Source organism: Protopterus annectens, chromosome 13.part0 (assembly GCF_019279795.1).
Source record: "Protopterus annectens isolate FY-2018-M chromosome 13.part0, PAN1.0, whole genome shotgun sequence".
NCBI lineage: Eukaryota > Metazoa > Chordata > Ceratodontiformes > Protopteridae > Protopterus > Protopterus annectens.
In genome coordinates this window covers 1,355,230,393-1,355,255,309 of record NC_056747.1, presented here as the reverse complement: position 1 = coordinate 1,355,255,309, position 24,917 = coordinate 1,355,230,393, and the positions used below count along the sequence as shown (strand labels likewise).

General features: G+C 40.1%; 1 protein-coding gene across 1 annotated transcript in view; it reads right to left on the bottom strand.

The window, feature by feature from the left end:
* The window catches only part of LOC122788066 (supervillin-like), a 1,698,127-nt gene that overhangs the window by 354,030 nt on the left and 1,319,180 nt on the right, over positions 1-24,917 (bottom strand). The window contains exons 18-19 of the mRNA XM_044054988.1: positions 16,551-16,723; positions 13,116-13,271 (exon numbers count right to left, since the gene is read on the bottom strand). Coding sequence (XP_043910923.1) covers positions 13,116-13,271; positions 16,551-16,723 — 329 coding nt within the window. The remainder of the gene's footprint in view (positions 1-13,115; positions 13,272-16,550; positions 16,724-24,917) is intronic.

The following is a 24,917-nucleotide window of genomic DNA, read 5'->3' as shown; positions in this document are numbered from 1 at the left end:
CTGGATGAAGCTATCTCCTTCTTTAATTCTACATTCCTTCAAGTTCTAAATAGTCATGCTCCCATTCACTCCTCCAGAGTCAGGACCAAAATAGCTCCTTGGCTTACAAAACAAACCAAAGAAAAATGTTCCTCTGAACAAAATTTGGGCAAACGGAGAACCTCCAAATGCCCAGCAGATCACCTCTACTTTAAACAGTTAAGAAATGTCAAAAAGATATAATCTTAGATAAAAAGAACTATTATTCCCATCTTCAACATTCAAACTCTAAAAATCCTCAAAAGTTTTGGTCTGGCATTAATAAACTTCTCAAACCAGGCCAGGCTAGAACTCCTTCTCCCAGCTCTATCCCCCATAACAACCCTCTGCAAATAGCAAATGCTTTTAACAACTACTTCATTGAAGCCATTCAAACCCTTACTAAAACACTATCACCCCCTACCCCACTCCTACACAACATACCAACGATTCTCTGCCCCCCTTTCATTTACAACCAGTACCAACTATCTTTATCTGCAAACTCCTTCAAAAACTTAAACCCTGCACCCCTTCTGCTGACTGTCTCCCAGCAGAATACCTTCAAATTGCTGCTAAAGCCATCGCATACCCTGTTTCTATCCTTATAAACAGAACTATCTCAGAAGGTTACATCCCTTCCTTATGGAAAATCTCCCATATAATCACCTTACACAAAGGAGGTAAATCCACTGATATCTCCAACTACCGTCCAATTGCTTTACTCTCCCCTTTAGCTAAAATCATGGAAAATGTATCCACCATCAACTACTTCAGCACCTTCTCCACAATAACTTGCTTGCTAATTGCCAACACGGTTTTAGGCCCTTTCATAGCACTACATCTGCCCTGCTAACTTTTACTGACTGTATTAACAAGAATCAAACAACAACTCTCTCTCATCTGCTCTATTTATCGATCTATCAAAAGCCTTCGACATGGTTAATCATAACCTACTTATCAATGCACTAAAAGCCCAATATCTTGACCAACAAGCAATCCTTTGGTTTAAATCCTATCTTGAAAACAGAAAACAAGCAGTACTCTGGGACAATAAACTATCCCCACCCTCCCAGTGGACACTGGAGTACCCCAAGGCTCTATCCTAGGACCTCTTCTTTTTTCCATTTTCATTAATGATCTCCACACTGCTTTTCCTCAAACCTCCTGTATACAATATGCTGATGACTCTACGCTTATCTGTACTGCCAAGTCTTCCTCCTCCCTCCAGACCCTTACCCAAACTGTATTTAACAAAGTAGAAAAATGGTTTACCCAACGCTGCCTCCTCCTTAACCCCAAAAAAAAACTTTTACTTTTTACTCCCACCCAAAAATCCCCACATATCCACTTTACCATTACCTCTGACAATGGTACTTGTATTTCCCCTGACTCTACTGCTCGTCTCCTCGGCATAACTATTGACCATAACCTCAGCTTCGATGTCCATGTTAACAATACTATAAAACCATCAATAAAAACTAGGCTCCTGTATAGAATAAAACCCTTCCTTACCCCACTAGCTAGGAAATCTATTGCCCAGACTCAGCTTACTTCTACCCTGTTCTATGCATCTGCCATTTATACCAATCTATCTAAGCTTAACCTTTCCAAACTGGAAACTAGCTACAATAATATTACTAGATCTGCCACTGGCTCCTTATAGAACCCACCACTGTCTCAACCTTCAACAACTCAGTTGGTTAGAACTACAAAACCAACTACAATACAATCAACTGCTGATTGCACAAAAAATTCTGCACCACCCCACCAACACCCCTATCCTATCTAATCTGATCTCCCCATACAAAAATCTTACAACACTACGCTCATCTAATAAGTTACAGATTGCCAACAATATATCTAATAACAAAGCAGGAGATTCACTCTTTTCTAATGTTGTTGGTAGAATCTGGAATAAGCTTCCAAATACACTCACTTCTCTCTCATCTACACAACTCTTTAAGAAACACCTCAAACATTACCTAAAAAGACAATGGCTTTGTCCCTGCTCAAAGCCTGATTGAAAAATACTCTTCACTTTTTCTCCCCCCCCCCCTCTCATGCTTTATAACAAATACCCCACCTTGAGAGTCATTGACTATCAACTACTAACACCTTCTTACCTGCATTTTGTCCTTCCTAGTCTCTATTTTTCTTTTTCTTACTTATTGGTTTTTATTTTTTCTCTCAAATGAATGTTGATGCTTAATTACTATGTTTAACTGTTGCCTGATTGTATTTGTAACCCCTCTATTGAATTAAGACATGTTTATCTCCAAAATCTACTCTGTCTCTGTACAGTATTCACAAAATTTACTTTCTTTACATATTATGCTGTATAATTTAAGTGAGTCATTTTTTTCCAAGTTTTTAATGCCTTAATGTATTTGTGCATGGAGCTTTTCTCCCCGGGCCTCTGCTGAAAATGGATAGGTATCCAGCTAGACTAGCCCGGTCAACAAATATAAAATAAAATAAATAAATAAATAAATAAATAAATAAAACACCCTCAGAAGCCGATGCCTGCTCAACGGCTCTGGACCCATCTGAGGGATTGATTTCCGAGTGTCCAATACCTTGAGTTTCCAGAGGCCCAGTCGTCTCCCCGTGGGAGTCGGAAGCGGTCTGTGGCTCTGAGGTAGCGGGCGCCAGGGGCTGCGAAAGCACCTGAGAACCGGCAAGCCGGTGACTGGCCTAGAAGAGGCTTTGTCGTTGGTTTTGGATCTTGGATGCCTATCCTTGTCCTTGCGTTTTTTGTAAACTCCGGATTTTCGGCTGTTCCGCCGGCATTATATAATTAAATCTTCGGCCAAAGTAATGAAATGCAAAATCGAACCGACGCTTGATAGTGCGTTGGTTGAATCTAGCACAAAACCGACAGCTAGCAACGTTGTGATTAGGGCCTAGGCAAGGAATACAGTAAGAGTGAAAATCCTTAGGAGGTATTTGCTTCCCACAAGAAATACAATTGTTAACTTTTTCTGACATCGGTCTGGAGTAAGAAAAAAGTTTCCCCAACAGGGTACTTAGCTTTAATGAAGACTTCGGTTCTGAAATTCAGATTTGAAAATCTCAGGAGTAGGCCGACCGGCACTTGCGAACTGCTTTTGCTTCGGGCACCGTGCGGCAAGAAAGACTGAAGAAAATGGCGTCGGCTGCATCTTTTATACCCCTGGCGCACTGATGTCAGGGAAGAGGCGACAGCAACCGACACCAGACCTAGACTTTGGAATTCTGGAAGACTGCGGATAGCCTGCCAGCAGGATAACCCAAGAGTAATGACTGCAACAGTGAAACACGCTGAACATCTATCCTCAAACAGAAATCATAGGTGACTTCAGTTGTTTATATCCTTAGCTAGGCTAAGCTTTTGGTCTGGATCCAGAGAAGTAATGTGGTGGTTTATTGTCTCCTTTTACTGGTAGATCTGTCATTGCTGATGTCTGCCTCTTAGCTGTGCACATCCTGACAGGATTAGTTAGACACACAAGAATCCTTCCTTGTTAGTGGTAGGTATGGGAAATCATGGCTCACTGCTTTTAACGGTAGCTCCACCTGATATTTCATAGTAGCTAGTATGGCTATCTACTTATACTGGGGTCATGGCACTTTTTTTTTCAAGATTCCAAGGAATGGTTGCGACTTTTCTAGGAGTTGTGCATATCAAACTGCTGACCTAGGACAGCTGAGGTCTGCTTATCATGCACCAAGTACAATGTAGAATTCTGCACCATTTCTATTAAGACTATCGACAGACAAGTACATTCTCCAGGGATTGAGAAGCTTTGCACTGCACCCCTTCTTTTACTGTAAGAGCTGCTGGGTATCAAAATGTTGTTGGGAACACCTTCTTATTTATGAACTGCAAAGCTTGGAGTAATCCTGAAACAGCCTTACTGGTCAATCTACCAGTTTAAAATTTGTGAACCTCCTTAACTTCCTCCAGAATGTGTATTTTATCTTCATAATTTAAGACTTTAAAAATGATTTAACTGGATGGTTGATTTGGACACAGTGGCTTCATAAGGGACTGATGTTCCCTTTCGCTTCTGATGGGATGGGGTACCTGCACTGCAGACACAGAGTTTTTCTGAAATAAATCATCAGGCTCAGTATTATGACCAGATGATGCTGCTGTCAATTCTGAATGCCAACTTTTCAGTGTTAATTCCTGGACAGCAGCTTGGTGCTCTGTGACCATCTCAGTCATCTGAATTCTTTGATATTCATTGCTGCTATGCAGTCAGGGATGGATGCTCTGGATGTCCAGTTTTGTACTTCCCCATTTTTCTTGTTTACTTGACATTCACGACTATTTATCAAGTACTTTGATCCGATGGAGGAAACAGGAAAAACATCTCTGAAAGCCACTTTCAGCAAATACACCTAAAGCATTTTTTGCAGGGGGCAATCCCCCTTGCACCCCCCTTGTGTGGGGGAGACACCCCACACCCTCGTCCAACTTATTCATATACAAACAACTCTATTGCCAACAACAGTGGAGAAAGAACTCCACGTGTCCACTGAAAATGACTTTCAATAATAAAGCTGTTGTGCTCGTCCCTTTACTGCAGCCCTAAATTTCCAGTGTCCCCTCCAGAACCCTACTTAATAGGTGCCATAATCATGTTCCTTCTTCATCTTCTGATGCTCAAAGTTTATTTCCGATTACACCACCCATATGGTTTACCACAGCTATCTTGTACATCTTTTGAGTGTTTTACTATCTTCAAAAGTCTGAAAGATGCAAGTTCCAGACAAGCTGCTGTATAAATGGTTGAAGAGGTAGTGAAAGCGTACTTGGTTCTGAGCTAATGGTTTATCTATAGGCTTACAGGTAGCCATATTACATTTAAAACATTTCCATTTTAAAGCAAATAAGTCAATACAGCCATCAGAACAAATCACCGCAGCATAATCAGTAATTCCTGAAGGGCTCCCCAACTGTTATTTTTATCAGGGGCCTCCTAAACTTGTATCCACCAAACCTCAGCCTGAGAATCACTAACAGTCCCTTAAAAGCAGAGGAGAGAGTAAGTCTGAATGAAAGACCACAAGCAACTTACTTGACATTCCAAGAAGCATATCATGTAGGGCAAAGTACACAACTATTAACACCTTATATACTGCCTCAGGGCTACTGGCAATCGGTGCTAACTGCAGACATACCATGCCTGTAATAATCGATAACAATTTGAAATGTCGGGACCTGTTAGACCGATTTTCAAAACATAGAGACTGAATGGCTAAAAGAGTGGACTTACATATACCAAGGCCGAGAAGCCATTTCTCAGAATATTCCCTTTTCTCCAAGGTATGGTGATCTTGGAGTTGCTAAGTTTGTGGGGGTGTGGATTTCTTGCCTCCCCCTGTAAAACGTTATTTAAAGGAGCACAGTGATTTTCAAAATTCACTCTACTCCTGTGTTTTTGATCTTTTTTTTTCAGGTTATCGGCACTCAGCATTTCGATTGCCGACATTTATGTAGGGATGTTAATAATCGGCACCTGCTTTGCAATCATGTGGCAGAATTACACATAGCTTATACAGGTGCCACGCATCACAGGTCAAGTCCAAGGTAAAGGCCTTACAAGCAAGAAGATCAGGGCCTTCTCAGTTTTAGATATGGGGGTATATATCTTTACCTATATTCATGTGGCAGAATTACACATAGCTTATACAGGTGCCACACACCACAGGTCAAGTCCAAGGTAAAGGCCTTACAATCAGAGCCTTCTCAGTTTTAGATATGGGGGTATATATCTTTACCTATATTCATGTGGCAGAATTACACATAGCTTATACAGGTGCCACGCATCACAGGTCAAGTCCAAGGTAAAGGCCTTACAATCAGAGCCTTCTCAGTTTTAGATATGGGGTATATATCTTTACCTATATTCATGTGGCAGAATTACACATAGCTTATACAGGTGCCACGCATCACAGGTCAAGTCCAAGGTAAAGGCCTTACAATCAGAGCCTTCTCAGTTTTAGATATGGGGGTATATATCTTTACCTATATTCATGTGGCAGAATTACACATAGCTTATACAGGTGCCACGCATCACAGGTCAAGTCCAAGGTAAAGGCCTTACAATCAGAGCCTTCTCAGTTTTAGATATGGGGTATATATCTTTACCTATATTCATGTGGCAGAATTACACATAGCTTATACAGGTGCCACGCATCACAGGTCAAGTCCAAGGTAAAGGCCTTACAATCAGAGCCTTCTCAGTTTTAGATATGGGGGTATATATCTTTACCTATATTCATGTGGCAGAATTACACATAGCTTATACAGGTGCCACGCATCACAGGTCAAGTCCAAGGTAAAGGCCTTACAATCAGAGCCTTCTCAGTTTTAGATATGGGGGTATATATCTTTACCTATATTCATGTGGCAGAATTACACATAGCTTATACAGGTGCCACACACCACAGGTCAAGTCCAAGGTAAAGGCCTTACAATCAGAGCCTTCTCAGTTTTAGATATGGGGGTATATATCTTTACCTATATTCATGTGGCAGAATTACACATAGCTTATACAGGTGCCACGCATCACAGGTCAAGTCCAAGGTAAAGGCCTAACAATCAGAGCCTTCTCAGTTTTAGATATGGGGGTATATATCTTTACCTATATTCATGTGGCAGAATTACACATAGCTTATACAGGTGCCACGCATCACAGGTCAAGTCCAAGGTAAAGGCCTAACAATCAGAGCCTTCTCAGTTTTAGATATGGGGGTATATATCTTTACCTATAATCATGTGGCAGAATTACACATAGCTTATACAGGTGCCACGCATCACAGGTCAAGTCCAAGGTAAAGGCCTAACAATCAGAGCCTTCTCAGTTTTAGATATGGGGGTATATATCTTTACCTATATTCATGTGGCAGAATTACACATAGCTTATACAGGTGCCACACACCACAGGTCAAGTCCAAGGTAAAGGCCTTACAATCAGAGCCTTCTCAGTTTTAGATATGGGGGTATATATCTTTACCTATATTCATGTGGCAGAATTACACATAGCTTATACAGGTGCCACACACCACAGGTCAAGTCCAAGGTAAAGGCCTTACAATCAGAGCCTTCTCAGTTTTAGATATGGGGTATATATCTTTACCTATATTCATGTGGCAGAATTACACATAGCTTATACAGGTGCCACACACCACAGGTCAAGTCCAAGGTAAAGGCCTTACAATCAGAGCCTTCTCAGTTTTAGATATGGGGGTATATATCTTTACCTATATTCATGTGGCAGAATTACACATAGCTTATACAGGTGCCACACACCACAGGTCAAGTCCAAGGTAAAGGCCTTACAATCAGAGCCTTCTCAGTTTTAGATATGGGGGTATATATCTTTACCTATATTAATGTTTACAGGAACAATTGCAAGTTATCTGATACACTTCCTTCAAGAAGCAGCTGAAAGACCTCATGGGAGCTGCTAGGATATTCACAGTGTCTATCTGGTTTATTGAGCATCCAAGTGTTGCATGGTGTGCTTATGGATGTGAAGAAATGGGTTTGTTTTCAAGACTTTATGTACTTAGAGGTACAATCTTCAGTTGGAAAAATGGGTGACTGCAACCATCAGGAATTCTCTTCACTACACAGCAATTTTGCAGAAAAAAAAATAGAATTTCCACTTTGTTCCTCAATGCAAGCAGAATAGCTGAGAAGACTGAAAAGGTACAGAGCACCACATTTCTGCATTGCACTATGTAAGAAGACAATAGTAGTCATACTTTCACCTCTCAAGAACAGGAGTCAAAGACAAAATAGAAGCAATTACAGAAAAATTTGGGAATTTTTGTGAGTCTAGGCAAAAAAAAAAAAATTATTCAGCATTTGATCTTCACGAGTACAATGTCCTAAAGAAACTATGAAATTATTATTATTACTATTATGCTACCACACTGATGAATCAGCCAAAGATTCATTACATGATTCGTTAATAAAACGGAATACTTTGCGGCATAACAAATTATAACACAACAGGAAGGCTATTAACAGAAATGAACCTGACCTTATGCAAAGATGTGGATGCAGGGAAAGCAACTGCAACTTTAGATAAATACATAACATAATTAAATGAGGAACTTAAATTGTGCAAGATGAAATTCCAGCCAAATAAGCAACGTGCTAAAACTAATGATGGGAAAGAGGCACAAATGAAACACAATGCAGTTGAAGTTCAAGCTTTGTATACCAGGGTGGCTATAATCACATGAGGAAGAAACGCCATGCATTTTAGTTTTACATTGGCTGTTAGAATCAGTAACTAAAGACATCTAATAGGAAAAATAACTTTAATGAAAACAATCTAGATGTTGAAGAACAAAACAGAAAAGCAATGTATTTGTTGATACTGTTAAAGAGAAAGGAGTTGCTACATTGAAGTTTGAAAATTATCAAACACTAAAATAGGAGTGCTTGCAAAAAATGTTAACAGACTCATATATTCAAAGACAGTTATTAGGTATGTACGTCTAGAGGACCAATTTCCGAATTACCCCGGAATATTGGTTAAATGACTTGTTCGAAGTCTGACAGTTCATAAATGCACAGTGAGGGAATCAAATTAACACGAGCAGGAAAATGCAGTTTTTAATGATCCCACTACAATTTCACATGAACTGGTAAATCCACTAGGAACCATAGCCGTCTCAAGTACATGGCATTGGCTCAGTGCATAGCAAATTAACCTTTGTCCTGGGAGATCAGAAGAAAGCAGGTTCTATTCCCACACCAGCTACTTGGATTCATTGTGTGTGAGTTAGCACAGAAGATTGAGGCACCCTTGGGGTACACCGTAACAAACAGTGTACCTCAAAGATCATTTTTGGGACCTCTACTGTTTGAGATTTACTTTTCTGAGGTGCAAGTAAAAACCTAGTGGTCAGTGGCTGACCAAGTTTGCAGATGACTGAAAGCAGGGCACTGTCGTAAATTCCCTTAGTGATGTGAACATTATCCAAGAGGGCCATACTCAAACTAATGCCTGGTGCCAAAAGCATGGCCTCAGACTGAATACCAAGAAATGCATCATTATCCCCTCTGGGGAAAATGGTGCCCCCACTAATTATCACATTAATAACAACATACTAAGTACACAATCAGTCATAAGGGACTTGGGCATCCAGGTTACTAGCAACCTGACTTTTGACTATCAAGTTGCCTCCGTTGTAAGGAAGGCTTTCTACATGGCCCACCTCATAAACAAGGGTATTTCATCCAGGAACAAGGAAGTCATAACATCCCTGTACTCCTCCCTTATCAGACCCATTATCGAGTGCAATGCCTCCTTTGGCATGTACCTTGCCAAGCACATGAGGTTTCTGACCAGGGAAATCCAGGGTCTCAAACACCTATCCTATACAGATATGCTAAAAGCCCTGCCCTCTACTCTCATACAGACTGTTCAGAGGTGAACTGTATCTGGCATACAAAGCCATCTCAAACCCAGCCATGATGGAGTTGCTGCATATCCGCAAGTCAAACTCCACTTGCGCAACCCACACGCAAGGCCTCAACCTGGTCTGTGACATTAATAGAACTTGTTGGCAAGAAAGATTTGTCCCACAAAGACTACCCCCATCTGTGGAATAGACTCCCTCTCCATGTCAAGCAGAGTACCTCACTAGCCCTCTAAGAGGAATTTGGACGACTGGATGGGAAGCAGAAAATACACCCCTGATATCCCACCTGTGTCTCTGCTGGACAGGAGAAACAGGTGGTGATTTTGTGGGAACATGGGCAAAATTCTTGGCTAGGCTTATAAGGGTCTCCAGGTCAATAGCCTAGTATAATCTTATGAACCTATGAGGCTATGAGCTGTTAATGAGTTGCTTCCTGTAGTCAATATTTTGACTACCTCAGTATCCAGTTGCCTTGTATGTGACACTGAGCAAGACATTTGGGGAAACAATGCCTGGGGCAACTGGGAAATTGAGCTAGGCACAAGTGGTCTCCTAGACCGCATGACTAGTAACTAAATATGTGCCATGAACCTAATGCAGAAGAGTATCATTGTTCACAAGCTGTCCACTGACCTAGGCCAGGGCAACACCCTAGTGAATGCCCACATCTAAGCCTAAGATGGCACGCAACCAGGATGTCACTATTTACATAACGTTCGTATCCTTACACACACACACACAGACACACACAGACATACACAGACAGACACACACAGACATACACAGACAGACACACACAGACATACACAGACAGACACACACAGACATACACAGACAGACACACACAGACATACACAGACAGACACACACACACACACCTTTGATGGAAACACCCAAGTCCCTTGGATACCTCATGCAGGCAAAAAGAACTTCTGTCCTTGTGAGGTTTTATTAAGGGTACTAATATGGAATCCCAACAAGGATCACCCCTCCCATACAAACACAGTCTCAAAGGAGCCCTCATTAAAGAGTAAAGTAAAGCCAGTATTAAGGTTTCCTTAGGGTAACATCTGTTTTCTAACTTGCCTAGAACAGTAAGGGATATTTTCCAAAGCCAGTATCCTGACTACAATACGTCCCAGGCAGGGACGTTTGCTCCATCTGCTTTGAATACTGTACAGTCTGTGAAGGCTTTACTGTGAATTTTCTGCTGTACATTTAACCATGTCAGTCAATGTGCTGCTTTTAATTTAATTCCTTAAAAGGTGTGTAAATTGGGGCACAATAGTACGCAACACTGTCCTTTGTGGATCTTTGTAATAGTGTTTTTTTTTTTTTAGCTTTATCATATGGTTTATTAAACACATTTGGTGTGATACTGTAATTATTCTGGAATGCTGGCAACATTTTGTAAGAAAACAAATGTGGGTTCCAGAAAGCCACTTCTAACTTCTACACAGCAAAACCATTTAACTGATTCAGAAGTCAGTACCCTGAAATGTGCCACATTCATCCATAACAGGAAATGAAGCCATCTTGAACAGTGCTGGGAAACACAGAAATGCTAGAATGTGGGCTGTCAGTCTCCAAGGCAGAAGCCAACACTCAAACTGAAGGAGTACACAAGTTCATAGGTAGGTACTAGGCTATCTGCCCAAGGGCATTTCTAAGCCTAGCCAGAATGTGTTGACTTTCGCCTCCCTTTTAGATTACTTCCTGGACCTCTGTCCAGCAGGGCCACCGAAGTGATCCCAGGGGTAAACTTATGATTTTCCATCCATTTGTTAAGATTTCTCTTGAAGAGAGTCAGTGAGGGGGCTTTGCCTAACATAGATTGGGATTCTATTCCAGAGCGAGGGAAGTCTCTGGGACAGGAATCTATCCCTCCAGCATGTCCTGTTTATTGTTGTGCTGAAGTTTAAATCCCTGGAGCGTGTGGCTCTAAGAGATTTGGTTTTCTTGAGGTGGAGCATGTCCATTAATTCTGGGTTGGATATGGCCTTGTACGTCAGGCAGAGATCAACTCTGAGTAGGCGGTAAGCAACCGAGTAGAGCTGGAGTTTCTTTAGTCGAGCTGCATAGGCCATCTGTTTGAGGCCAATGATCCTCTTGGTGAGGTACTTCTGTGGTCTTTCCAGCTGCTGCAGGTGTCGAGTAAGGTACATTCCAAATGGGGCATTGTACTCTATTATGGGCCTGATGAGCGATGAGTAGAGGGGCACAATGACATCTCTTGATCTAGATGTGAACCTTTCGTGATTATCAAAGGAGAGGTTGCTATCTACTTGGATCCCCAGATCCCCAATTACATCTTTCGTACTTAGTGCTCAAAGCTCCCCACTCTCACTGGTGAACAGAGAAACTTCCTTCTATCCAAGTAAGGATATGGGCAACACAGGAACTTGTACCACAGCCCTGAATTCAGCAGAATTGGCAGTGACATGTTCCAGCTTAAGTGCTGGGGTAACATCAGCGTATAGCAAGGTAATTACTGTTTTAACATCACAGTAAAGCAAGTTAAGTGCTGGGGTAACACTGGCATACATCAGGTTAAGTTTCTGTCTGGCAGTTACCACAGTGGATTAAGTTTATGAGTGGTGAATGAGCTGCTTCCTGTAGTCTAGGGTTCGATTCCCTTAGCCCTTGCTTATCTATCTGTGTAATTCTCAACAAGTCATTTAACCAAACAGTTCTCCTAGGCTGAGTCTTGAAAACCACAAAATACCTCCTGGGGTAGTATTTCACATCTCATCTGAAGTACTGATTTAGCACCGACATGTCTCATCTTAAGTACTGGTTTAGCACCGACATGCCTCAACTTAAGTACTGGTTTAACACCGACATGCCTCAGCTTGAGTACTGGTTTAGCACCGACATGCCTCAGCTTGAGTACTGGTTTAACACTGACATGCCTCAGCTTGAGTACTGGTTTAACACCGACATGCCTCAGCTTGAGTACTGGTTTAACACTGACATGCCTCAGCTTGAGTACTGATTTAGCACTGACATGCCTCAGCTTAAGTACTGATTTAGCACTGACATGTCTCATCTTAAGTAGTGGTTTAGCACTGACATGTCTCAGCTTAAGTACTGGTTTAGCACTAACATGTCTCAGCTCACCTACTGAGGCAACAGTGATGAGTTTCAGCTTATCGATGCCTAGTGCCAGGTAAAAGGCAGTTTTAAATGAGATTTCATCTGCAGTTAGAAAATAAAAAGGAAAAGGAAGTGATGCCACCACCATGAGTTGACAAACATATTGATTCAGGTGGCCCAAACCAATCTGTACTGATGCAAAGACTGCAGCAAATAAAGTGTGTAGAAAATGCCTTTCATTTAACTTGACATTTGCAAACATAGTTCCTCGCTCCATAAACTGACAGCTACAAAAATGGCCAATGTGATTCAGCACCTTGTAGTTTATACCTTTTTTTAAAACACTAATTTTTGAAGAACTATCTACAAATCCTACACCTGCCTACAATTTTCAGATGCAGGAAGGAACTGCATATGATTCAAAGTCTTTTTGTATGTGATTGAATTTACTAGGGTATTTGGTTTGCCTCTTCCTTCTTTTGTTGAGAAAACATGCACGGTCCTAAGTAGCAGCACAGTGTGCTCAGAGATCAGCTTACAGTTACCAAAATTCCCAGAGTTCTCACCTTTGACCTGGAGAAGCATCAGTCTAGTGTACGGCATGCTGCTGTTGCCAGACGCTTGTTCAGCCGACTTAACATCTCGTAGGTTTACATTTTTGAAGTTTTCCTTGCTTGCAAGGCCTGCCAATGCTGCTATCGACATGTTTGAGTGCTTTGACACTGAAAAGAGAAAATAAAGGGTTAATGAAATGAAAATATTCCTGCTTCTACACTTTAATTTTAATGCAATGAACTTCAACTGGTTAGGAATAAAACAGAGCTGAGATGCAGAGCTTTCCACATTCACTACCTCTCCCCTCTCTCTAAAAACTTAGGATATTAAACGTTCTTACCACAGCGACTGACTTACAAAGGGTCCTTGATGGGTCTATGGTAGACTTCATCTTCTCTTCCTTCAATACTGTAACTAAGGTTGGGCAAAGGGAGAGGTTGCCCTGGGTGCAAGGGGGTGCAATATGCAGTGGTTTAGGACTCCTATCAAACGCAAGTACAGAACAGGAATCCGTTCAGCTACTGTAGCGACTGTGCTTGTTTAGAGGCTCTTTCTTTAGCAACGTTGTTACAATTTTAATTTTGTTTTTTCTTGGAACAACTCTTCCTTTTTTTGGTGGGGAAACAGCTCAAGATGTCAGCTGACCTAACTACAGCCCTGTTCCTTGTCCAGCACTTTTCTCCCTCTGAAGACTGCACATCTATCATTTCTAAGTCTGCTAATGGAATCTGAGAGATTACAGTAAGTACATTACTATCAGCATAAGCTAAATCTTTGACGGGGACACATGCTGAGACAGGTGGAATCTGGTTATTATCACTCTTACCAAGGACACCAAAAATAAGTTAAAAGAGAAGACAGGACAATAGCTGTTTGTCATGAAAAATAAGTGCAAAACACACGAGGCTTGATTATGTTTAACTTTAGCTGTTGCCGAAGAAGGCAGGGTTTTTCAGAAAACAGGTAGGAAATTCTCAGTCTTGCACATTCTTTGCTAGAGCCAATTATAACCCTTCAAAAAAACTGTCTTAACACTTGCAATTTGTTCTAAGTCTTTGCCAGAGAAGCAATTGGGGCTTTTTGCATTTTTTATTGTTTAAGCAGCTTTACTTATTCATCATATTGTGTTGGAATATAGTAAGTGTTGGTACCCTGTGCGTTTTCAGTATTATGAGATTCAGTATTTTGAGTTTTCCATATTTTGAACTTTCAAGATTTTGGGCTTTCAGGATTTAGAACTGAACCTGTTACTGATGTATACATTATTTGCACTAAACAGAACTCCAGTGTTCAGAGACTTTAGCACTTAAAGCATCACTTATTACTTTGCTACCTCATTCATCTTACTTGGTGAATTAGATGAACTGACCACTTAGCCCAGAGTACAAAGTCTGAATACTTCCAATCCTGGAAGTAGCCCTAGTATATAGCCTGAATTCTCAGCATTTAGAGACATGTAATGATTTCATAGGAAAACTAGAGTCCATGAAAACATAGCAGGAACACTGAACCATTCACAAGCCTAGTGACCATGGAACTCAATTCCAGTTCCCAAAGGAACAAAAATCATTCAGTAAATGACTCTGTCTTGCAAATGACAGAACTTACATGAAGCACAACACTCTAAATGTCATGCAGTTCATGGAAATTCTCATACTTCTCACTGTTAACTAGAAAACAAAAGAACAAATGCCAAGTAGCTGCACAGAAGTCCTCCATCTCAGATCTTATTCAGCCAGTGCAAGGACAAAGACTAAAATACCTTGCCTTGTGCACCATTACAAGCTACAGCAGTGAGGTAGCAGTCTGTCTCAAAAAAGGTAGCTTTGGATGTGCGGGCACTAACTGTGAGCCAGTTAGCCATCCAAAGGTTGATAAGGAGGTTAATTATTCGAGCGGGTGAGTTTGTTAATAATATAGGAATATAATATATCATCAAATGCCTTAGCTACATCAAGGTGGGCAATACGGACTGCAGAGCATAAGTTACATTCTCAAAGAGGTTGACCAGATTCAGTAGGCGCAGTTACGTTTCACAAAGCCAGTTGTGTTTGGATTTGAAGGACTGTGGGCTACCAATGACTATTATTAATCAGTTCTATAATACGTTCCATTACTTGACAGACTATATTGGTAACATTACTTGGCCTACAGTTCCCAGGGTTACAGACAGGGCTACACTTCTGTGGGAACACCACTATGGTCATTCTCCAGGTCGCAGGCACTGAGCCAATGGAGAAGATACGAGTGAAAAACACTTTGGTCCTGCAAGGCTTACATTTCTTATCCAGTATACTGTCAATACATTGTGGCATATGTGGAAAATGGATTGTAGATTATTAAATCAATATGACACAAAGAATAAAGCCAAGTCCATTGCAAAGCATAACATTGAGCTACATTCCAGCTCACGTGTCAAGCTATTTAATTCGCTATTTATTCATCAGGCTGTCTTTTCTCTGGACCAAATAGTAGATAAAACACCAATGACAAGAACACAACCTCGATCACAAAAACATCAAAAGTCCAAGCAAAGGAAGGAAACCAAAGTTAGGATGAATATAATTCCATTTAATAATCCATTTGTTCTGGTACCTCGGCAATTCGCCTTCAGTGGAACAATTTATGAATGTAATACATCCCATATATATGTATATATTAACATCAATTAATAAATCAACAATCAATTAACTTGTAATTGCATCTTTTTAAAGCACAAATACATTAAATATTTATGAAACAAAATTCTTATCAAATAAATGATTTAATCAAAACTAATAAACTACAAGCTGAAAAAACTCTATTGCACCTTCTGTATATACCATACTATTATACTATATTAAATTACTATCCTAATCTAAAGTGCTATTATATTTATTTTTTGTGTATTAAATATTCATTATTAAATATTCATTATTAATTATATAAAATACAATATTGCAAACTAGCTAAACAAATTAAAACACAAGCAGACAAAACAAAACAAACTTTGGTTTCCTTCCTTTGCTTGGACTTTTGATGTTTTCTCTGGACCATTCTGTGCTAAGTCTGCATTGTCCTCCCTGCGTTCATGTGGGTTTCCTCTGGGTGCTCTGGTTTCCTCCCACATTACAAAGACATGCATCTGCAGCATTTCTCCCTGGGCCTCCGCTGAAAATTGGCTTTGTTCAAAGTCGGAATTTCTTGTTAAATAAATAAATAAATTTTGGTAACTCCCTTCTGTAGCACTCTTTTCATAGCACCTTATTTGCTCTTCCTGAATAGGTAACTCCATGAGATATGTGATGTTATTACATCAGTCGTTATAAGAAAGGTAACATTTGCATGCCATATGCATGTAAATAGATAAAACCATGTAGATGTATGTATCTACATATATAAAACCTGTGAATTATGCAGTGGTTAATGTCTCCAGTAAATCTACCAGGGAAATGTACTTTGCTTACTTTTCTCTGCTTGTATGCGCCTTGTCTCCAAAGATGCTACATTCAGACGCTGCTCCATGTACTCATGTTTGAGGTCCTCTCGTGCAGCCAGGGTCCTCAAGGGATTACGTGAAGACTGGACTCTGCGCACAGGTCTCACTGAACGCTTGTGCTCAGCCAATTCAGTTGTTAACCTGTAATAAACAGAAGATATACTATAAAAATGCATTATTTATATGAACAGGATTTATAGGAACAGCAGTTTTATTAATCAGTTGTGCCTGAGAGTTGTGCACAACTACAGGTACTATATTAATAAAGTGTCCCAAGGGAATGTAGCCCCACCAGTGCCTTCATCTGCCCACAAGGAGAAGCAGGAAGACAATGTTAGAAACGAGTGAAAAGAACTGAAAGACAAAATCAGCATTCAAGGGACTAGACTGGGCTAAGCTCCTGCAAGCTAAACTTAGAAATGGATTCAAGGGACAAGACTGGGCTAAGCTCCTGCAAGCTAAACTTAGAAATGGATTCAAGGGACTAGACTGGGCTAAGCTCCTGCAAGCTAAACTTAGAAATGGATTCAAGGGACTAGACTGGGCTAAGCTCCTGCAAGCTAAACTTAGAAATGGATTCAAGGGACTAGACTGGGCTAAGCTCCTGCAAGCTAAATGTAGAAATGGATTCAAGGGACGAGACTGGGCTAAGCTCCTGCAAGCTAAACTTAGAAATGGATTCAAGGGACTAGACTGGGCTAAGCTCCTGCAAGCTAAATGTAGAAATGGATTCAAGGGACTAGACTGGGCTAAGCTCCTGCAAGCTAAACTTAGAAATGGATTCAAGGGATGAGACTGGGCTAAGCTCCTGCAAGCTAAACTTAGAAATGGATTCAAGGGACTAGACTGGGCTAAGCTCCTGCAAGCTAAACTTAGAAATGGATTCAAGGGACTAGACTGGGCTAAGCTCCTGCAAGCTAAACGTAGAAATGGATTCAAGGGACTAGACTGGGCTAAGCTCCTGCAAGCTAAATGTAGAAATGGATTCAAGGGACGAGACTGGGCTAAGCTCCTGCAAGCTAAATGTAGAAATGGATTCAAGGGACTAGACTGGGCTAAGCTCCTGCAAGCTAAACGTAGAAATGGATTCAAGGGACGAGACTGGGCTAAGCTCCTGCAAGCTAAATGTAGAAATGGATTCAAGGGACTAGACTGGGCTAAGCTCCTGCAAGCTAAACGTAGAAATGGATTCAAGGGACTAGACTGGGCTAAGCTCCTGCAAGCTAAACGTAGAAATGGCAAGACCTTCTATGATACATTTCCCCAACTGCAGGATGCTTACCTTTCCCTCAGTGGACGTTTGGACATGTCTAGCGCTGACATATGCTCTTTATCACTCTTTTTTTCTGATAACTTCAGTAAAAAGTTGCTAGTCTTTCTAGATTTAGGGGAACTGCATATAAATTAAAGACACATTTATTTGTTGTTTTTCCAAACCAGGTATTTTCAGGACTAAGTAAATACTGAATAATCCCATCCATAATTTAATGGAGATGTGCCTCAGACAAATTCCACAGAGCAGTTTACTTTTCTCCATAGGTTATAGCTAGGATACAAAGACTTTTGACACATCATTGAAACAGGTCTTCAAGGGCTACTGGACCCCAGCCTGTATGGTACAGAAAGGCTACAGCAAATCAGGTGATTGCCTGGAATACCCAAGGCAATTAGTGTCGGGTATTCATAATTTTTGGGAATGTCCCCAAGTCAAATGCTTATGAAGAATTGTAGCAGTTTGCATCCAAGGTTCTGAATCTTACACTTATGGCCTTAGACACATTCTGGTTATTATGGGACTGTTCTTCATGTCCTAGCTTGCAAGCTGCTCAAAAACTTTAGCTTCTTCAGTCATCGGTTGCCACTAAGTTCTGCATACCTTCCAAATGGAAATTACCCAGGTCCTTCTCAGTACATACAAAAAATATGCCAGTCACTTAAGGAAGGATGCCCAACATACGACAATGACAGTGCATCAATACAGCCTTTGGGGCCATGGTGGTACCACTGCAACTGAACTATGAGAACAGGTGTTACCACATTTAAACTTGGCAGGGATCACTGGGAAATAAAGTTTGAAATTCTTGGCTAATGATTTCTTGCACTGTGTTTATGAATTAATAGTATGTAAATTTCCTTGTTTTAATATTTCGTTTTGGTTAGTCCTACCGGGTCTATATTATAATTGCGAAAGATGTAAACCGCGAATACGAATCTGTCGACATAAATAGAGTGAACTACCATATGAGTGAACCACCTAACCATTGAAAACCACAACGACGAATGGATTTCCCTAACTAACAGCGTCATGTAAGTATACCTAAACCAACTACAAAAAAACATAACAAAAGACACTTTTTGCACCCCCCACACCCCCTACTTAAATATACGAACTCCAAGATCGCACTACAGTGGGGAAAAGGGTATATACCCTTAACCCCTGAATCACCCTGCTGGCCGAACAAATCCGTTTGATGTTTTGCCTTTTGCTGTTCTGGTGGTTCGTTCTTCTGGTAGTTCGCTCATTATGTGTCAACGGATTCGTATTCGTGGTTTACATCTTTCAAGATTATAATATAGACCCATCCTACCGACTGTCCAATGCTATTTGTGCTTTCATTTACAGAACATCTTTGTTCACGTTTCATACACAGCTTGTTCTGTGCAGAGTGTTTGCAGATATGGTTTTGCAATTAAAAAAACACAGCAGAGTAGCTTGAATGGGGAGAAAGGGGCAGATACTCTGGGTGCAAGACGTTCGGGGCATGATCTTCAAATGCCAATGGTGTAGTGGTGCAGCACTGACATTCACATTCGGAAAGGTCATGACTGAAGCTCTTTGTCAGGTATTTCAACAGCACTGAGCCATTTGTTACACTTGTAGCAACTGGTTTGCTACAGTTTCAGAGCATAACAGTTTTTTTTCTTTTGCTCCTCAACTTAAAGTTGAGAGACCAGACTGAGGAACTTCACGGATGCAAGACAACCTAGTATGATTTTATCCACACTAATAATGCAGTGATACACATCAAAGTACGGTGCAGTAGTTAAAAGATGTAAACGGCAACAAGAAACATTCAAATTCAACTCCTGTGTAAAGGCCATCAATGAATGTATATAATCTGGGACCCAACCAGGTATCAAGCTGTTTTTTGAATATGTGCAAAGAACAAGACTGTCAATTAAAGGAGCCCTGTTCCAAAGTCAAACCAATGACTGCATTAAACAGTTTGCTATTAAGACTTTCCTTGACCCCTCAATTCTCTAATATGCACCTCTTGATAACCTGCTTGTATAGTCGTATTCAACAATTCAGTATTTAGCAGAGATCAATATTCTTTACCCATACCTCTCAACTGTACAGATTTTCACAGAATGTCCAGATTTTTGCCTCATATTTTTGGTCTGTTTTTCACAGAATTGAGGTTTTCTGACAAATAAGTAGCAAATCATTAAAGATTGAATTTAGAAAATAATGACAGACATTCGAGTTTTGGACTTCATACCCTTCAGAAAATTCATGCTAATGCAAAAACCTGTTATTCTATCAAATTTCTAAGTTTGTAAGAGCAATATTTAAAAATTGTCCCTAGTTTTGGGCCTTTGTCCCACTTTTATTTATGGCTTTGTCCAGATTTCTTGCTCTAAGAGGTATGTCTTACCCCAAAAGAGGCCTAGACTTTCCAATCTAGATGGATACGATTTACCTTTACAAGTAATGATGCACCTGACACAAGGCCAGAGGTCAATTAATGATGCACCTGACACAAGGCCAGAGGTCAAGTAATGATGCACCTGACACATGGCTAGAGGTCAAGTAATGATGCACCTGACACATGGCCAGAGGTCAAGTAATGATGCACCTGACACATCGCCAGAGGTCAAGTAATGATGCACCTGACACATGGCCAGAGGTCAAGTAATGATGCACCTGACACATAGTAATGATACACCTGACACATGGCCAGAAGTTGGAAAAAAAAAGCACTACTTCGTCACTTGTCCTAGGTCACAGTGAGACCAAGGAAGAACAGCTCAGGCAAAATCTTGGCAGTGGTAATGTATAATGGATCATCTTTCCTTTTCATGTACATCAGTGATGAAGCGAATAAGCACATTTTGTGTCATATAATGAATCTGAAATGCAATGCACACTACTTTATCTAAAGAGCAGCAGTACTGTTCATCTAGTCATAGTCTGACAGACTGAACCCCATTCAGTCACAGTCAAAAGACTGAATGGGCAACTAATTACCCTTTTTACTCAGGTTCATAGATCATTATTAGGCTAATTATGCTTGTGTCTTATTTGAAGCCTAGCTAATTGTCCTATGTGAGAATCAAACCCTGTATCTTGTGTCTGTAAGGTAAACATCCTACCCATTACACCAATCTCCCACCTCAGGGGGCAAAGTCTGGCCCTACACCACTCAAGTGCCCAAAAGTAAATCGCAGGTCACCTGCACTCAAGAATAAATTCGATATCCTGTTCACTAATTGCCAGTTTTGTTTCCAGATCCTGACCAAACAGCTTCTGACATATTGGGCAGAAGGAGAAACTCCACCAAATGATGGCCTCCAAGGCCAGTCCATAGCTGTTATTTATCACTGCTGTAGTGTAACCCACTCATTCCATGAGCAATGAAACAAAAACAATTTCACAAAGTAGCTGAAAACATAAAATATCTATCAGAAGAGCTTACTTGCACGTACACCCTGCATGGGGGGGAGGTGCTCTCCTCAAACCTCTACCTACATACAAAAAGCTGCAAGGCTGCTGTGCTTAAAAGCACATCTGTCATCACATATAACTTCTGACATCCTGCATGATGTCTTCTTGTTACTTCAAGATGCTAACATGACAGCAATTAGACCACCATGCACTCCTCTGACTGTTGCAGGTTTTTGTTGAGTCTCTAAAACACTCATTTTCTTTATTTTACATAAGACCTTACTTTCACGTTTATACCAAAGAATAAATGTGATGGCAAGTTTTTAGCATTACTTCTAATTTACTGATCACATCAATACTTGCCCAAGTGAAGGAGATGGAGGATGATGTCTGTGCATTGGCTGCAACCTTCTTCCTAGTCTCACTTTCCCTCTCAGTCATGTCTTACAGTTGTACATAATCTACGGCCTTTCTGTGTCCCATACATAACAGCAGGCTATTCCAAACATTCCACACCCTTTCCATAATTAATGTAGCAACCTTCTTCTGCTTTGTCAGTGATGTCACTTCCCTTTCTTCCCTCCCAGTCACTTTGGTCTGTTCCATCAAAGACTCCTTTTATGATCTTACGTACGTGTGTGTGTGTGTGTGTGTGTGTGTGTGTGTATATATATATAGACATATGTATCTACTTTTAAATACTGAATTCTCATAATAATGAATACCAAAATACCGACACCATAACACCAAAAGTTTGCAATACTGAAAATTCAGAAACCTAAATGTTGAAATAGCAAAGAAGCTATTAAAACACTGCTGCTAAGCTTTAAACATAATAATATTCCTTTAAGATGCTGTACATTGTACCAAACTTAAAGACAGCTGATGTTACGTTTGAAGCTCCGGGAAGAATCGGAAAGATGTAACTCACAATGAAGTCTCAAAAAAAGTAAGGAAGTCTTGCATACAGAAGGCTATGTCTGCCATTTACAAAGGAGAAACAAATTAAAAAAAACTACTGGTGCTGCAAATACAAATAGGCAGAAAAATTTAAATGGAGGACTATTACTTTGTGTCTATCTAACGGAGAGCAATTGTTAAAATCCGTAGCCCAGAAATATTCTTTGTGTAGCGATTTAAAATACAGAGCTGCTGTTTCAAGGGATAAACCTTGTATTTTAGCTGATGATGCTACTGCCTCAGCATCGATATTTCTAGTCTTCCGAGCAGAAAAGCATTACTCCAGCAGATAGGTAGAGTTCGCAAAAGAGTGCAATCAGGCTTACATCAACATGCCTAACTTGACATTAGAAATATTAGACCTCAGTATGTTTCCATTACAAATGGCAATTTGGTTGACATAAGAATGGTAGGTGAATCAACTGAAAACACAGTGTTTGTGTTTACCACTGTGAACAATTTGTATGATCTGAGCAGGGCTACTATATGGCTCATGGATGGAACTTATTTTTAAAAGGGTATGCAGTGCAGCAGTTATACAGTATACGTGGATTAGTCAAGTATGTTGGGTGCAGTAAATCAGTGTCGTTATTATTCTGTTTGAGTCATAAACAATCGTTGAAAATGTATGACATGATGTGGCACCGTGTGTTTTATTTACTATCCGAGAATGGATTTGAGAACAATGTAAAGCTTATACTGTATGATTTTAGGTACGAGCTATTAAGAGTGTGCGCCTAAATGCAAGTGGAGCTGTATCAAAGGGATGTTTATTTCACTCTGGGAAAAACATCTGGAGAAAAGTGCAGAATCTAGGTTTAGCTCCTTTATATAAATCATTCTTGTCATTTCAACTGTCTATATAAAGATTAGTAGCTCCAGCATTTCCTCCTAAAGAGGAGGTAATACCAGCATTTAATGCTCTAAAGGATAATTCCCTATAGAAGGGAAGGACATTTTCAAGTACTTGTCCGATTGGTATGTCTTAGGGAAAGCAAGGAGATTTTCAACTCGTACTTCATTTGCTAGATTTCTGCCACCATTTCTCATTAACAGTTTTAGAACACCTCTGTTTTAAATGCCTTGTTTTTACCTAGAATGCAGATCTCTGTCAAGGTGTGGCATTGGTGACTGAAGTGCTTACCAGGAGTTCGAGCAACTGATTTATCTACTTTAATTTCAGCTCTTGTTAGAGATAGGGTTGAAGAACTCAGAGTACATATGGCGGCAGGTTGTCCACCCTCTCCTAAAAAAGGGAAACTGTTGTGCAGACATGCTAAATTCGAGATGTTGTTAAAAAACAAATCCAGTTATATGCCTGCTGATTTCCTGCAAGCAATTCCAATACTCTTGAAAATGCAAACAGTAATGTAATTCTTTCTTGGAACTCAACATTGGATGTTTTTCCTCACAATGAATATTTTCACAGTTAAAAGCACTTTCATGTTGTGCAATTTCACTAAAGTCAGTTTTGGCAGTGTGTGTGCTGGGGTTGTAGGGGATAAAATGCGAAGTCATCTTCCCAATATTTGATATTTTGAGGTTTTAGTGTTTTAATTCTCGGGTTTCCGGAGTTTCAGTGTTATGGTCTCAGTTTTTTGGTCATTATTATGAGAATTCGATATTTAAAAGTAGATCCATATATATTTCTATATCCATCTATCTATCTATATATACATACATATATATATATATATATATATATATATATATATATATACAAATACATACACACACACACACATATATTATATATATATATATATATATATATATATATATATATATATATATATCCCTTCAGAAGCTTGAAGTTTCAAAACCTCGAACTTTAGAATGGCCATGACTATAAGATCAAAGTTTTGAATAGCGATCGCAGTACAGTGCAGAACGGGATACTTACCATTTTTCTCACTGCAGTGCAATCGTAGAGTTGGTATATTTACTTAGCAGGGAGTGTAGGGGTGCGGGGGGGGGCTTGCCTCCCTGCAAAAACATTAAAAAAAAGTTTGGTTTTATTTTTTTTATTTCGTTTTTGAAGTTTCAAAACTTCGATTTTCTGGTCTCGGCCATTTGAAGTTCGAAGTCTTGAAGCTTATATATATATATATATATATATATATATATATATATATATATATAGGGTCTATATTAGAACATCGAAGTATTACTACTTCAAATGCTCTAATATCAAACCCTTTGCATCAAACGCTGAAAATAGCGAAGCTGCAGAATATCGAATAGTTTCCTCGGGAAAGTTTTCGGTGGGCCATTTCTGCAGCTTCGCTATTTCCTCGGCTGTGGATTGAAGGTTACGGACCGGGTTAAGGTCAGTGTGCGAACGAAGGTGAGTGTGCAATAGGGACCTTAGGATTAGGGAGTGGGTAAGGTGAGTGTGTGATAGGGAGTTTAGGGTTAGGGAGCGGGTAAGGTGAGTGTGTGATAGGGACTTTGGGGTTAAGGAGCGGGTAAGGTGAGTGGACGGTAATTACGGACCTTAGGATTAGGGCTGGGTAAGGCAAGTGGATAGCTAGTAGTGTGTGTAGGGTTTTGGGAAGTGTGTGTGTGTGTGAATTATGTATTTTAGTGTGCTTGTGTTGTGTGCATGTTTGTTGGAACAGCAAATTTTTTCCCTGGGAAAAAAATTGCTGTTCTGAGTGTTTGATGTTATGGCGTTTCGAGTAAAATGGTTCCATATTAGAACAT